Genomic DNA, 14,984 nt, shown 5'->3' on the forward strand with positions numbered 1-14,984 from the left:
AGCTAAATCTCTCTCTCTCTCTCTCTTTCTCTCTCTCCCTCCCTACATCCCTACATCCCTCCCTCCTCACACTGATGGTGTAGTGGTACACTCGCCTCGCTTTGGTGCAGGCAGCGTGGGTTCAGTTCCCACTCTGTGACGGTGTGCATGTGAGTGCGAATGGTTGTCTGTGTCTATATGTGGCCTGCGGCTGACTGGCAACCAGTTCAGGGTGTCATCCGCCTTTTGCCCGGACTCAGCTGGGATAGGCTCCAGCGCCCCGCGACCCTAACCAGGATAAGCGGTGTTGAAAATGGATGGATGGATGAATATATATATATATATATATATATATATATATATATATATATATATATATATATATTCAGCGACTGAAATAAGTATTTAACAAGTCACCATTTTTCTCACTAAATGTATTTCCAAAGGTGCTATTGACATGAAATTTTCACCAGATGTTGGGAACAACCCAATGCATACAAAGAAAGTAGAACAAATAAACTCAGAAATTAAGTTGTGTATAATAATGTTAAATGACACAGGGGAAAAGTATTTAGTAGTAGTAATTAAAAGTAATCAAGTAAGATTATTTTAGTATTGTAACTAGTAACTATATTGGAATACATTTTTAAAGTAACACCCCCAGCCCTATCTATATCTGGGCTGCGTCAGGATGGCCGTATGGTGTAAAAACTGTGCCAAACAAATCGCTGATGGGACAAGCCAACAGTCACAAAAAATCTTTTGACCACTCAGTAAAACAAAACAGGAAAGAAGCTGACATTTTTATTTAAAGAGCGCAAACACCAGTAAAATCACTGAGATTTACTGACCAAGGTACTTTCCTCGAAGGGAACACCAGTAAAATAATTGATGAGGGACCCGAACCTGTGACCTTGTAGTTGCGTAACGCTGGTCTGCACCGGCACACAGGGGGATGAATGGTAGGAGGTCTGCTGGGTGCCGTGTTGGTGGCTTCATTAGAGAACAGAGGCTGACTGTTTCGGGGGTTAGGACCAGTGGGGGAGAGCTCATCACTGCTAATGAGCTTGCTGCTGCTTCATGGCCCAGCCCTCTTGCTAGTGTTGGTTTGATGATGTCACACACAGCCTTTTGTCACCTTCAGAGTGACCTTCAAAATGTCAACTGTCAACAGATGACTTCCTTCCTGCTTGTGTTTCTGTCTCCCCCCACCCCCAACACCACCTCCACTGCACACAGCAAAAATTTATAGGCAATACTGTTCTAAAAAATAATAATAATAAAAAAAACTGTCCTCATATGGCACTTTTACTTTAGGTCGGTTTAATGACCAGGGATATTTTCTATGAGTTTTTCTACTGTTTTGTATTGAAATGCAATTGAATGGATTTTTCCATCATTAACAATATTCCTGTCTGTGTCCATTTGATTTAGTCTTCCACTAAATCCATTGAAATTAAATCATGTTGCTTTTGAGGACAAATATTCTTATACGATTAAAATGCGATTCATCAAGATTAATTCATTACAAAACATCTAATTAATTAGCTACATTATATATATATATATATATATATATATTTATATATATATATATATATATATATATATATATATATATACAATAGTAATAAAAATAGTTTTAGAATATTGTTATTATTATATCTTTACACTGCGCCCGTAGATTATGATGACGGAATTGTGGGACATAACTGTAAAGTGATGACATCATCACTGGTGAAATTGAAGTTATTTTTTATTTCACATTTTTGACAGTCATTCTTTCACATAACCATGGCCAATGCGTTGAATGTCGCTTTGATCACATGGTTCAAAGACGACAAACCTTAGCCACGTTGACGTTGTGACGGTTACCATGGCGACAATGGGTCAGTGAGCCGTTAATCTTCAAATGTGCGCAATCTACGCTGATGCTCAAGTGAGTGTGTTAAAGTCCAATAAAGGTTTTCAATCAACATTTATTGCGTAAAAAACAACAAACAAAAGTCATATGACTGCAATTGGATGATTTGTGTTAATTTAGGTTTAGCTACCTCAACTTTGTTTTATTTTTCACGCTTAATATAAACAATTATTTAAAACTGCTACATAAACATCACTTTTGTGCATTTCTGCCACGCAAAGTAATGTTTTTTGTGACCTTGTCAAATCTTTTCCCAAATTTTCAAATGTCTCTATGATGACTACAGATGACACTCCCTGTGCAAACGGGAAGTGGAGCGACCGTGAAGAGGAAAGTGAAAAAGCTGGATGCATGATGGGATGAAACCCAACAAAAAAGTATCATCTAACTGGAGATAGACAAGATGGCCGACGTGTCTTTCGCTTTGTCGAAAAAGATGGCCGCCTCTTTTGCTACCTTTAGCGGGACGTGAGCAGAGCCCGGAGAACCTTCAACCAAGTTCTGCTGACACACTCGGCAGCAGCAGCAGCAGCAGTCCATGAAAACGTGACCCAGCGCCTGTGGATCGCACAGAGAGTAGATTTGCAAATACTGTAGATGAGCGAAGAGGTTCACATAATTGTATGTAGATGTTCATAGATGTGTGTAGATGTTCACATCGATTTGTATAATTAGATCAATAATGGTAAAGACATACCATACCTTACATAAACATAACAGCACCACAGGGGTAATAGAGGACTTGAGGAACAAAAAGAAGTGATGCAAGAGCGTCAGCATGGCCACCGTGTCCTCAGAGATGGTGACGTGGGTGTAGGCTAGCGTGATGTTGCTTATGTGTTCAGGCAGCACGCATATGGTGTACACCAGCGCTAATGCTAACAGGGTGCAGTTGAGCTGTCGCTCCAGCGCGTGGTGATGATGTCGCTTGTGATTGGAGGAAGGGTCGTCATGGCTACGCTGCTTATGGGCGGAGCTGGAGTCGCTGTGGACGTTGCGGGTCGCCATTTGGCAGAGGACGGTGAAGAGGACGGGCAGGCAGAAGTAACAACCGAATGTCCACCACATGCGAGCCTGAAAAGTACACAGATTACTCAGCCCTGCAGCGAGTATTGGAAACACATTTACGGAATCAGGTGGGCGTGTCAACTGGTGAAGTGGGCGTGGTCTCACCTGGTGGTACCTGTGCAGGATTGAGTGCAGGGAGTCCGGCAGGAGGAGGGACGGTGGCGAGGAAGCACTAATGGAGCAGGAGTCAGCAGTGGCAGGTGGCGCAGTTCTTGCGACTTGCCACAAGAAGAGCTCAGGACTGGCCAAAAGCATGGCGGCGACCCATACCACAACCAGTTTGACCAGCACCGAGCGACAGCGCTCCACTCGCCGCGTCTTTGGTTGGAATGAGCTGGTGGCGGCGTGGAAACGGTCGATACCCAGAGCGCACAGAGTGAAGGAAGTGACGCCCAGAGACACCACCTGAGAGATGCCACAGTCAGCAGATCTGTCACCACTCTTCATGTCAATACAGCATTTACACCTGATGACATCATGCACTTGCAAAAAGCATCCCAAAAGATCATATTCACTCAAGATGCGTTTATTGTTGCCAGAGGTGGTTCGTTAATGGGTGTTGTTAGGGCAGCACAGTGACCGACTGGTTAGCACATCTGCCTCACAGTTCTGAGGACCGGGGTTCAAATCCCAGCCCTGCCTGTGTGGAGTTTGCACGTTCTCCCTGTGCCTGCATGGGTTTTCTCCAGGTACTCCGGTTTCCTCCCACATCCTAAAAACATGCATGATATGTTGATTGAAGATTCTAAATTGCCTGTAGGTGTGACTGTGAGTGTGAATCGTTGTTTGTTTATATGTGCCCTGCGATTGGCTGGCGACCAGTTCGGGGCGTACCCTGCCTCTCACCCGAAGATTGCTGAGATAGGCTCCGGCACACCCGCGACCCGAGTGAGGATAAGCGGGACAGAAAATGGATGGATGGATGTACTTGCTAGAGTAGTTTTGTTTTAACTTTTTACTTTTACTTGAGTATTTATGTTAAGAATAAACAGTACTTTTACTCTGTTATAATGATCTACATGCCTCTCGCTTTGTTTTTGGTTCGTCAGTGAGACTTCATGATCAGGTGTTGTTTCACCAGTCCAACATAACCAGCTCACCAATTAAACAGCATGCGGCAGTCACATGATCACACACAAAGGGCTCTATTTTCGTGACGAGCGCAAATCCAGAGCTGCGATTGGCAACTCTCCAATGAGGCAGGTTAGACCCAGTTTTGGTAATTTTGTGGACCGGCGTAGCCCCGGCACATTTAAAAGTGAGACATCTGCACTTGTCTGGTCATGTTCACAGTCAACTTCAATCCAGTCCAATCAAAGTGAGTCCTTTCATTCCTTTTAAAGCGAACAGGTCTGCGGATGATGCAGTCAACATGGGACTGCACTTCATCCTCGAACACCTCGACAGTGCAGGGACCTACGCGAGGATCCTGTTCGTGGACTTCAGCTCAGAGTTCAACACCATCATCCCTGAACTCCTTTCATCCAAGATTCTCCAGCTCAGCGTCTCACCTGCCATCTGCCAGTGGATTTGCAGCTTCCTGACGGGCAGGACACAGCAGGTGAGGCTGGGGGAGGCCACCTCATCCACACGCAGCATCAGCACTGGAGCGCCCCAAGGTTGTGTCCTCTCTCCGCTGCTCTTCTCTCTCTACTCTCTGCACCTCAGCGCACCCGTCTGTCAAACTCCTCAAGTTTGCAGATGACACCACTGTCATCGGCCTCATCAAGGACGGTGACCAGTCTGCATATCGACAGGAAGCGGAGCGGCTGGAGCTGTGGTGCGGCCGACACAACCTGGAGCTGAACGCGCTCAAGACTGTAGAGATGATCGTGGACTTCAGGAGGGATCCTTCGCCACAGCTGCCCCTCACGTTGTCCAGCTGCCTTGTGTCAACCGTCGAGACCTTCAAGTTCCTGGTCTCTCACGACCTGAAGTGGGTGACCAACATCAACTCCGTCCTCAAAAAGGCCCAGCAGAGGATGTACTTCCTCCGCCTTCTGAGAAAGCATGGCCTGCCACAGGAGCTGCTGAGGCAGTTCTACACAGCGGTCATCGAATCAGTCCTGTGTTCTTCCATCACAGTCTGGTTTGGTGCTGCTACAAAAAAGGACAAACTCCGACTGCAACGGACAATCAAAACTGCTGAAAGGATTGTCGGTACCCACCTACCCACCCTTGAGGACTTGCACGTTGCCAGAACTAAGACAAGAGCGTGCAAAATCCTCTCGGACCCTCCGCATCCCAGTCACCAGCTCTTCCAGCTCCTTCCCTCAGGTAGGCGCTACCGATCAATGCAAACTAGAACTAGCAGACATTCCAACAGCTTCTTCCCTCTTGCAATTAACTTCTTAAACACCTAACCTACAATTCCATTACAACATGCTGGCAATTTTGTCTTGAGTTTGTCGTCACATTTCTGTGGGGCCAATTATATATTACTCCTGCACTCACTGTAGTAGTCTCGCCACGCTGCACTATTTGCATATAAGGTTGACCAATACTGCCCACTCATGCCAGAGTAGCATCTGCTCCATTTGCACACTGATTGAGGAGTATCTGCAACATTTGCACAACCAACATTGTCCCAGATTATCGCGCTACTCGTCACTTTAAACTGCATACAGTCCTTGAAGTTTCGACACCCTTTGCACAATGGTCATTGTACTGGACTATTGCGAGATTGGTCATTCGAACTGCTCTAAGTGCTAGAGGACTCTGCATCTTTTGCACAATTGTAAAAAAAAAAAAAAAAAAAAAAAAAAAGAATTTACCGGCATTACCAGATTAACCCCTTATTGCTCAGTTTTCTGTCAATGTCTTTATGTCTCAAAAGCGTTCTCTGTCAATTGACTGTCTGTTGTCGTACGATTGCGGCTCCAACTACCGGAGACAAATTCCTTGTGTGTTTTTTGGACATACTTGGCAAATAAAGATGATTCTGATTCTGATTCTGAGTCTGATTCTGATTAAATGCGGTACAATACTCTCGCATGGACGCAGCGATCCATGCATGACTGGAGCATTGAATGTTAGTGGGTACCTCATGTATCGATCCCCACCAACGATCATTCATCTGCACCCACCCCCACACAGCCTATAGCTGCATGCTGGCCAGTACGTGGGATGATTTGAAAACATAAAAATAATCATAATAATGTGTGCAATTAATTGATTTTGACAAGGATTAAGAGGGTGGTGGCACGGTGGACGACTTGTTAGCACATCTGCCTCACAGTTCTGAGGACCCGGGTTCAAATCTGGCCTCGCCTGTGTGGCGTTTGCATGTTCTCCCCGTGCCTGCGTGAGTTTTCTCCAGGTGCTTTGGTTTCCTCCCACATCAGTAAAACATGGTCAATTGAAGATTATAAATTACCCGTAGGTGGGAATGTGAGTGCGAATGGTTGTTTGTTTATGTGTGCCCTGCGATTGGCAGTTGGGATAGGTAAGCGGTACTCTGAACACAGCAAGTCAACCACATGCTGCTGGCTGGGCACCATTGTGTAACCAAAATATTTCAGTTGTTTATTTTAACCTCCCCTCTCAAAAAAAATCTAATTAATCAATTGAGTTGTACACATTGTAGAGCACATTAACGAATGGGAAAAGGTTTTTCAATTATTTATTTTGGTCTCATTTTTTTTTTACATCACAAACACCTGGCATTTGAACAGGCCAAGTGAGCCTATTGTGCCGTTCAACAAATGTAAACAATAGTATAAGACCCTTTCTTGGAGCAGAATTTTCCTGAATTTGTTATTTTATGAAGGTGTTATTGGTCGTTTTTATAAAGTGTTTCAAAAGATTTTATTGTTTAAATTGATTGATATATTAATATCCTTAAGCGATATCTTTAGCTTTTATTGACCTTCATGCTCTGATTGAAAAAAAACAAATCAGAAGTTATTAGTTAATCACTACATGAGTATAGGTTTTTGACTTAGTACTTTCTTACGTAATTATTTGGAGGTCTACTTTTTACTTTTGCTTGAGTCATATTATTCGAAACTAACAGTACTCTTAGTTTAGTACAATATTTGTCTGCACTACGCACCTCTGATCGGCACCTTACATCAAATGATTGGTCCCCATTTTCTCATGTCAGTAAGTCCACATGATGGTATCATTTGATACATTCACGTGTAGACATCGCAAAAGAACACTTTCACTCAAAATGTGTTAAGATTAGCCTAGCACAAGCCGAGCCTACAGTACCTCTAATAATTGTTCGCCACTTGTCAATATTTCCCTATGATTACATCAAAATGTTCTTTATTGGAAGCACTCACCAATAAACATGGCAAAAAATCAATTTTACTCAAGGGGCTCTATATTCGTGGACTGCGGTGAAAACAAACTTTTCAATGTCACCATATGCGAGACTATTTGCACCGTTTTTAAAGGGTATGCCATGACAACTTCGATTCGAGAGTATTGGAACTGGCTGTGTTGACGCAGATACCAGCGTAGATGTCCCATTTTAAATCCGCTGGTCGTACACTGGTCCAACTAAAGTACCAAAACAGAGTCTAGCCCACCTTCTCGCAGAGTAAGCAGATGATACACGAGTGCCTCAGATGCAGGGTGGATCAGACATATTACTCTTGCAAAGGTGGACCACCACCCCAGTCTGCCAATCCAGAGGCACTGTCCCCGATGTCCACGTGATGTTGCAGAGGCGTGTCAACCAGGACAGCCCCACAACATCCAGAGCCTTTCGGAACTTCGGGCGAATCTCATCCACCCCTGGGGCCTTGCCACCAAGGAGCTTTTTAATCACCTCGGTGACCTCAACCAAAGAGATAGGAGAGCCCGCCTCAGAGACCCCAGACTCTGCTTCCGCACGGGAAAGCGTGTCGGTGGAATTGAGGTCTTCAAAGTATTCTCCCCACCGGCTCAAGACATCCCAAGTCAAGGTCAGCAGTGCCCCATCCTCACTATACACAGTGTTCATGGTGCACTGCTTCCCCCTCCTGAGACGCTAGATGGTGCACCAGAATTTCCTCGAAGCCGCCCGGAAATCGTTCTCCATGGCCTCACCGAACTCCTCCCATGTCCGTGTTTTTACCCTCAGCGACCACCAAAGCTGCATTCCGCTTGGCCAGCCGATACCCATCAGCTGCCTCAGGAGTTCCACAGGGCAAAAAGGCCCGATAGGACTCCTTCTTCAGCTTGACAGCATCCCTCACCGTTGGTGTCCACCAACAGGTTCGGGGATTGCCGCCACGACAGGCACCGAATACCTTATGGCCACAGCTCCGGTCAGCCACCTCGGCAATGGAGGCGCGGCACATGGTCCATTCGGACTCAATGTCCCCCGCCTTTCCTGGGACATGGATGAAGTTCTGCCATAGGTGGGAGTTGAAACTCCTGACCGGGGATTCTGCCAGACGTTCCCAGCAGACCCTCACAATACTTTTGGGCCTGCCAGGTCGGACCGGCATCTTCCCCCACGGAAGTTAACTCACCACCAGGTGGTGATCGGTTGAAAGCTCCGCCCCTCTCTTCACCCGAGTGTCCAAGACATGTGGCCGCAAGTCCGATGACATGACCACAAAGTCGATCATCGAACTGCGACTTAGGGTGTCCTGGTGCCAAGTGCACGTGTGGACACCCTTATGCTTGAACATGGTGTTCATTATGGACAATCCTTGGTGAGCACAGAAGTCCAATAACAGAACAACACTCGAGTTTTGATCGGGGGGCTGTTCCTCCCAATCACGGCCTTCCTGGTCTCACTGTCATTGCACACGTGAGCATTGAAGTCCCCCAGCAGAAACAAACAACAGTCAGGACTTGTCCCCCCACCCGAAGGTGGAGGGAGGCTACCCTCTCATCCACCGGGGTGAACCCCAATGTACACGCACCAAGTCGGGGGCAATCAGTATACCTACAACTCCAGAGTGGAAGAGAGTCCAACCCCTCTCAAAAGGACTGGTACCAGAGCCCAAGCTGTGTGTGGAGGCTAGTCGGAACTTCTCAACCTCACACACTAACTCGGGCTCCTTCCCTGCCAGAGAGGTGACGTTCCACGTCCCTAGAGCCAGCTTCTGTAACCGGTGATCGGATCGCCAAGGTCCCTGCCTTCAGCCACCGCCCAGCTCACACTGCAGCCGACCCCTATGGCCCCTCCCACAGTTGGGGAGCCCATGGGAAGGGGGACCCATGTTACCCTTTCAGGCTGGGCCCCATGGGTGCATGCCCGGCCACCAGGCGCTCGCCTTCGAGCCCCACCTCCAGGCCTGGCTCAAGCAGGAGGCCCAGTGACTCGCGTCCGGGCAAGGGAAACCTAAATCCATATATATTGTTCATCATAGGGGTCTTTAGCCGTGCTTTTTCTGGTCCCTCACCTAGGACCTGTTTGCCATGAGTGACCCTACCAGGGGTGTGAAGCCCCAGACAATTTAGCTCCTCGGATCATTGGGACACACAAAGCCCTCCACCAGGATAAGGTAGGAGGGGATATTTATAGGGAAAAAAATACTAGAAAAATGTTGGTTTGGCAAAATACGGGACCTTTAAAAGAAGTGTTGTGTCCATCCATTAGAGTAACAGTTTGCAATACAGTAGCATCCCTCTCTATTCACGGTTCACTTATTGCGGATTCAGTACAGATTTTTTTTTATATAGGTCAGTAGTGCAGTTACTCACCTGCCATCTCTGCTAAAGTTAGCTTTATTGGCTATATATTAAAATGGTAGTAAAGACTCACGCAAGGTCAATTGGGTTCTTTCTCTCAACAAAAAAAAGAAACTTTACTGAGTAATCTCAGCTCATACATTTAGTAAATCACCAAATTGTTTGAGGATACAAAGAACAAGCCTGGAAAGCCACTGTTTAAAACGCAAGCCACAGTCAGAGTTTTATGTAATAAATTCACAAATACCAACCTGAGCCCAATGAATATCTTATGCACACACTCATAACAATATCGACAGGAACAAATGCAAGTAAAGAGCAACGTTTAGCTTGATTTTCTTCAACTACAGTACTGTAGTTGAAAACATCATGAATGAATGAATTCTGCATACCCATAATGCTATTGGTTGACTACAATGCCAGAACCATCAGTGTGAGCAGGTAGGGAAGGTAGCGAATTGCCTGTTCACACCATGGGGTGTTGTACAAGTCATTCAAGCTGAGCACATCCGCTTCCAATAAACATGTGCTTGTATGGATGGTGACCTTAGGTGGACAAATACAGTTCCTGCAAAGCATAACATATTGACATTGAACTGCAACTCATAAATGTATTTAATAATATAAAAATTCATTGGTTTGCCACTTCATCAATTTCATTTATTGCAGGGTTTTTCTGCAACATAACCTCCATGATAAACAAGGGCTTACTGTATTGCAAAAACGTCATTCTAATGTAGCACAGACAAAGCTGTTTTCACTCATGGTTAGCATTAATTAGCACTGAACAAAAGAGCTGATGGCGACACAGTGAGCGACTGGTTAGAGCATCTGGCTCACATTTCTGAGGACCGGGGTTCAATCCGCGGCCTCGCCTGTGTGGAGTTTGCATGTTCTCCCCATGCCTGCATGGGTTTTTACCGGGCACTCCGGTTTCCTCCCACATCCCAAAAACATGCATGCCAGGTTAATTGAAGACTCTAAATTGCCCGTAGGTGTGAATGTGAGTGCAAATGGTTGTTTGCTTCTATGTGCCCTGCGATTGGCTGGCAACCGATCCAGGGTGTACCCCGCCTCCTGCCCGATGGTAGCTGGGATAGGGTCCAGCAGTCCTGCGACCCTTGTGAGGATAAGCGGCTCAGAAAATGGATGGATGGAAAAGAGACCATCATCCTGACAACACACATGCTCCCATGACCTCACCCGTCGAAGCCCCGCCTACCTCCATGTAGGGTACCAATCGGCAGGTGACCTCGGGCAGGATGCGACGGTGTGACAACCAGTTGACCAGCTCCACAGGCAGGCAGAGCAGCAGCAGCAGGAAGTCCCAGAATGCAACACTGGCCAGCAGGTAGTTCCAGGCAGACCTCATATAGAAGTTGTTCCACACGATACACATAATCGCCATGTTGCCCACCATACCGACCGCCAGCAGCAGGCCAGCTGCCAGCGCAGTGACATAGGCAGTGTAGGAGCCGTGCCTCAGTGGATAGAAAGGGTTGAAGAGTCCAGGGGCGTGGTCGTGGTCGCCCTCGGGATCTGTAATGTTGGAGCGTCTGGTGACTTGCGGTGGTGTCACGGAGTCATTCTCGAAGGATTGGCTGAAGGTGGACTTTTGCTCCTCTTCGTCAGCACCACGGGACAGGCGCCGGTGCTGATCCAGGTCTACATCCGTGACCTCGGATGCAGGGGACTCACTGAGGGTTTTGGTGGCCGCAAGCATCTGCCACAGAAACAGAACCAGGACCATTGTGATCGATGGTGCCATGGTGGAAGATCCAAGGAGATCAAGTTCAGGAATCACTGCAAGTGTGTTCACAGTTGGACCTCAGCAGGCCATCCGTTGTCCTGAAGATAGTCTGGAGGGTGGATGATGAGGATGATGATGATGAGGATGACAACGACGATGGCGGCGAGGGTGGGCAGGGGCCGGAAGTTTGTGGCAGGACTGCTCTGTCTGGGATGGACACAGCAAAGTGACTGAAAGTCCTGCATGAAGTCTGTGGGAAAAACAGCGGCACACCCACCCAGGCACCCACACACAAAGATTAAACTCCGGGTTCTGCTGCCCCCTGCTGCTCTTTCAGGTTAAAATTGACATTAACAAGCTACTCTCTCTCTAACTTTATTCTATTCTGCTGCAAGATAGCAGAGAGAAATTAAGGATTCATAATTATGAAACACAGGCTCAATCAGTGTTGGGAACATTATTTTAGAAATGTAGTTGGTTACATCTAAAATGGTGGATTAAAACCATTGATCATGTTGTAATTATTTGTTCTTTACACAAATAATGACTCGATAACAACACATGATAAAATGTAAATACATAATGAAAAATGTGGAAAACCACCATACAATACAATGTTGACCTATTGACAAATGTGCAAAATTTAGAACATCCCTTCATATGATAAATGAGATTATTTGAATGTTCGATAAAAAAAGATTCCAGAGATGAAACTATTCAAAAGTCAAAGTTCTTTTATGTGTTCAAAAGCATAACTATGAGTGTAACTTTTTCAAAATCTTGAACAAACTAATAGATTGTTCCACAAGGTGTCATTTCGAGGTCATGATTGGAAAAAATTGAATGTTTGAAACTGCCGCAGGATGGCACATGACCAGTAAGTGTCAGTTTTAGGAGGAAATGATATGAGGGTACTTTTCAAATGTAAGTAAAATTGTAATCATTTGTAATTTTCAAAAGCAACTGTAATTGAATTTCACATTTTCTCCCAGAAATGTAGTGGTTTACATTTACATACATTTTATAATAAAATTAAATAATCTTGTTACATGTATTTAGTTACTACCCAACACTCGTGTCTGTGACAGTTGTCAATCAATAATAAATATATGTCAGTGACAGGTGTCAATAAATAATGAGAATATATCTAAGACAAGGCGGCACAGTGTACGACTCGGTAGCACAAAAGACCGGATGCCACGTTTTTGTGCGTACGCACCTTTTGTACATGAGGCCCCAGGTCACCGACAAAGTTCACAGACTTCACGAAGACGGTCGAGAGTCTCACGCTAGAGACTTTAGAAATAATTAAATAAAACGTATTTTAATAACAAAAAATAGTACAGAACGGTATACATAAACAAACATATCAAGAATACAGTCTTCGTGAACAATGGCAATTAAACATACAAATTTGCCTCAAAGACAAACATTACTCTCCATCCATCCATCCATTTTCTGTACCACTTTATCCATCCAGAAAAATACAACTGTAAACGCAAAATATAAAATACAGAAACATATGAAAAGTATAAAAGGAGGGAAGATAATAATAAAAAAAAAAAGCAAGCTAGAGATTTTTTTTCATTGTTCATAAATCAGAACATACAAACACAATCACCAGGGGGTGACATACAATCAGTGGCAAAAAGGCAGATTATCGTATTACAAAAATACAAGAGCACATGGATCCGAGGTTTTAATGGCTTTCGCAGTGACTCATGGTCCTAATGTATTGTTTGACTTCATTTTAGTATCTTTATCAATTTCAATCATTGGAGAAACATTTTCATGGTGAGCATCTGAATTACTCCAAATATTTCGCAATAAAGTTAAACACATTTATATCATCCATCCACCCATCCATTTTATGTACTGCTTATCCTCATTAGGGTCACGGGCGTGCCGGAGCCTATCCCAGCTATCTTCGGGCGGGAGGCGGGGTACACCCTGAACCGGTCGCCAGCCAATCGCAGGGCACATATAAACAAACAGCCATTCACACTCACATTCACACCTACAGGCAATTTAGAATCTTCAATCAACCTACTATGCATGTTGTTGGGATGTGGGAGAAAACCGGAGCACCTGGAGAAAACCCACGCAGGCACGGGGAGAACATGCAAACTCCCCACAGGCAGGGCCGGGATTTGAACCCCGTTCCTCAGAACTCCGAGGCAGATGTGCTAACCAGTCGTCCACCGTGCCGCCCCATTTATATTATTTATTTACAAATTATATGTATATATTCATATTTATATATTACAACCCCAATTCCAATGAAGTTGGGGCGTTGTGTTAAACATAAATAAAAACAAAATACAATGATTTGCAAATCAACCTATATTACATTGAATACACTACAAAGACAATATATTTAATGTTCAAACTGATAAACTTTATTGTTTTTAGCAAATAATCATTAACTTGGAATTTTATGACTGCAACACGTTCCAGAAAAGCTGGGCCAGGGTCATGTTTACCACTGTGATACATCACCTTTTCTTTTAACAACATTCAATGAACGTTTGGGAACTGAGGACACAATTGTTGAAGCTTTGTAGGTGGAATTCTTTCCCATTCTTGCTTGATGTACAGCTTCAGCTGTTCAACAGTTCTGGGTCTCCGTTGTCGTATTTTACGCTTCATAATGCGCCACACGTTTTCAATGGGAGACAGGTCTGGACTGCAGGCAGGCCAGTCTAGTACCCGCACTCTTTTACTACGAAGCGACGCTGTTGTAACACGTGCAGAATGTGGTTTGGCATTGTCTTGCTGAAATAAGCAGGGGCGTCCATGAAAAAGACGTTGCTTGAATGGCAGCATATGTTTCTCCAAAACCTGCATGTACCTTTCAGCATTAATGGTGCCTTCACAGATGTGTAAGTTACCCATGCCATTGGCACTTACACAGCACCATACCATCACAGATTCTGGCTTTTGAACTTTGCGTCCATTAACAGTCCGGATGGTTCTTTTCCTCTTTGGCCCGGAGGACAAGACGTCCACAATTTCCAAAAACAATTTGAAATGTGGACTTGTCGGACCCCAGAAGACTTTTCCACTTTGCATCAGTCCATCTTTGATGAGCTCAGGCGCAGAGAAGCCGGCAGCGTTTCTGTTTTTTTTTTTCCAACATAAATGGCTTTTCTTTGCATAGTAGAGTTTCAAGTTGCACTTATGAATGTAGCGCCGAACTGTATTTACTGACATTGGTTCTCTCTATCCTTTACATATTGATGTCGGTTTTGATGCAGTGCCGCCTGAGGGATCAAAGGTCACGGGCATTCAATGTTGCTTTTCGGCCTTGCCGCTTACATGCAGTGATTTCTCCAGATTCTCTGAACCTTTTTGATGATATTATAGACCGTAGATGATGAAATCCCTAAATTCCTTGCCATTGTACGTTGAGGACCATTGTCCTTAAACTGTTCGACTATTTTCTCGCACACTTGTTCACAAAGAGGTGAACCTCGCCCCATCTTTGCTTGTGAATGACTGAGCAATTCAGGGAAGCTCCTTTTATACCCAAGCATGGCACCCACCTGTTCCCAATTAGCCTCTTCACCTGTGGGATGTTGCAAACAGGTGTTTGATGAGCATTCCTCAAGTCTTTTTTGCCAC

The 14,984-nt window shown here is 45.0% G+C and overlaps 1 protein-coding gene across 1 annotated transcript; it reads right to left on the reverse strand.

The window, feature by feature from the left end:
* Window positions 1-1,659: 1,659 nt before the first annotated feature.
* LOC133396002 (G-protein coupled receptor 37-like 1) lies at window positions 1,660-11,566 on the reverse strand. Its single transcript, XM_061665416.1, has 4 exons — window positions 10,833-11,566; window positions 3,077-3,376; window positions 2,606-2,977; window positions 1,660-2,461 (listed from the first exon to the last, which is right to left on the reverse strand). Exons 1-4 carry the CDS (start codon window positions 11,376-11,378, stop codon window positions 2,288-2,290), a joined length of 1,392 nt encoding a protein of 463 aa, XP_061521400.1. The 5' UTR covers window positions 11,379-11,566; the 3' UTR covers window positions 1,660-2,287.
* Window positions 11,567-14,984: the final 3,418 nt, after the last annotated feature.

This window comes from Phycodurus eques, chromosome 1 (assembly GCF_024500275.1).
Source record: "Phycodurus eques isolate BA_2022a chromosome 1, UOR_Pequ_1.1, whole genome shotgun sequence".
In the NCBI taxonomy this organism is placed as follows: domain Eukaryota; kingdom Metazoa; phylum Chordata; class Actinopteri; order Syngnathiformes; family Syngnathidae; genus Phycodurus; species Phycodurus eques.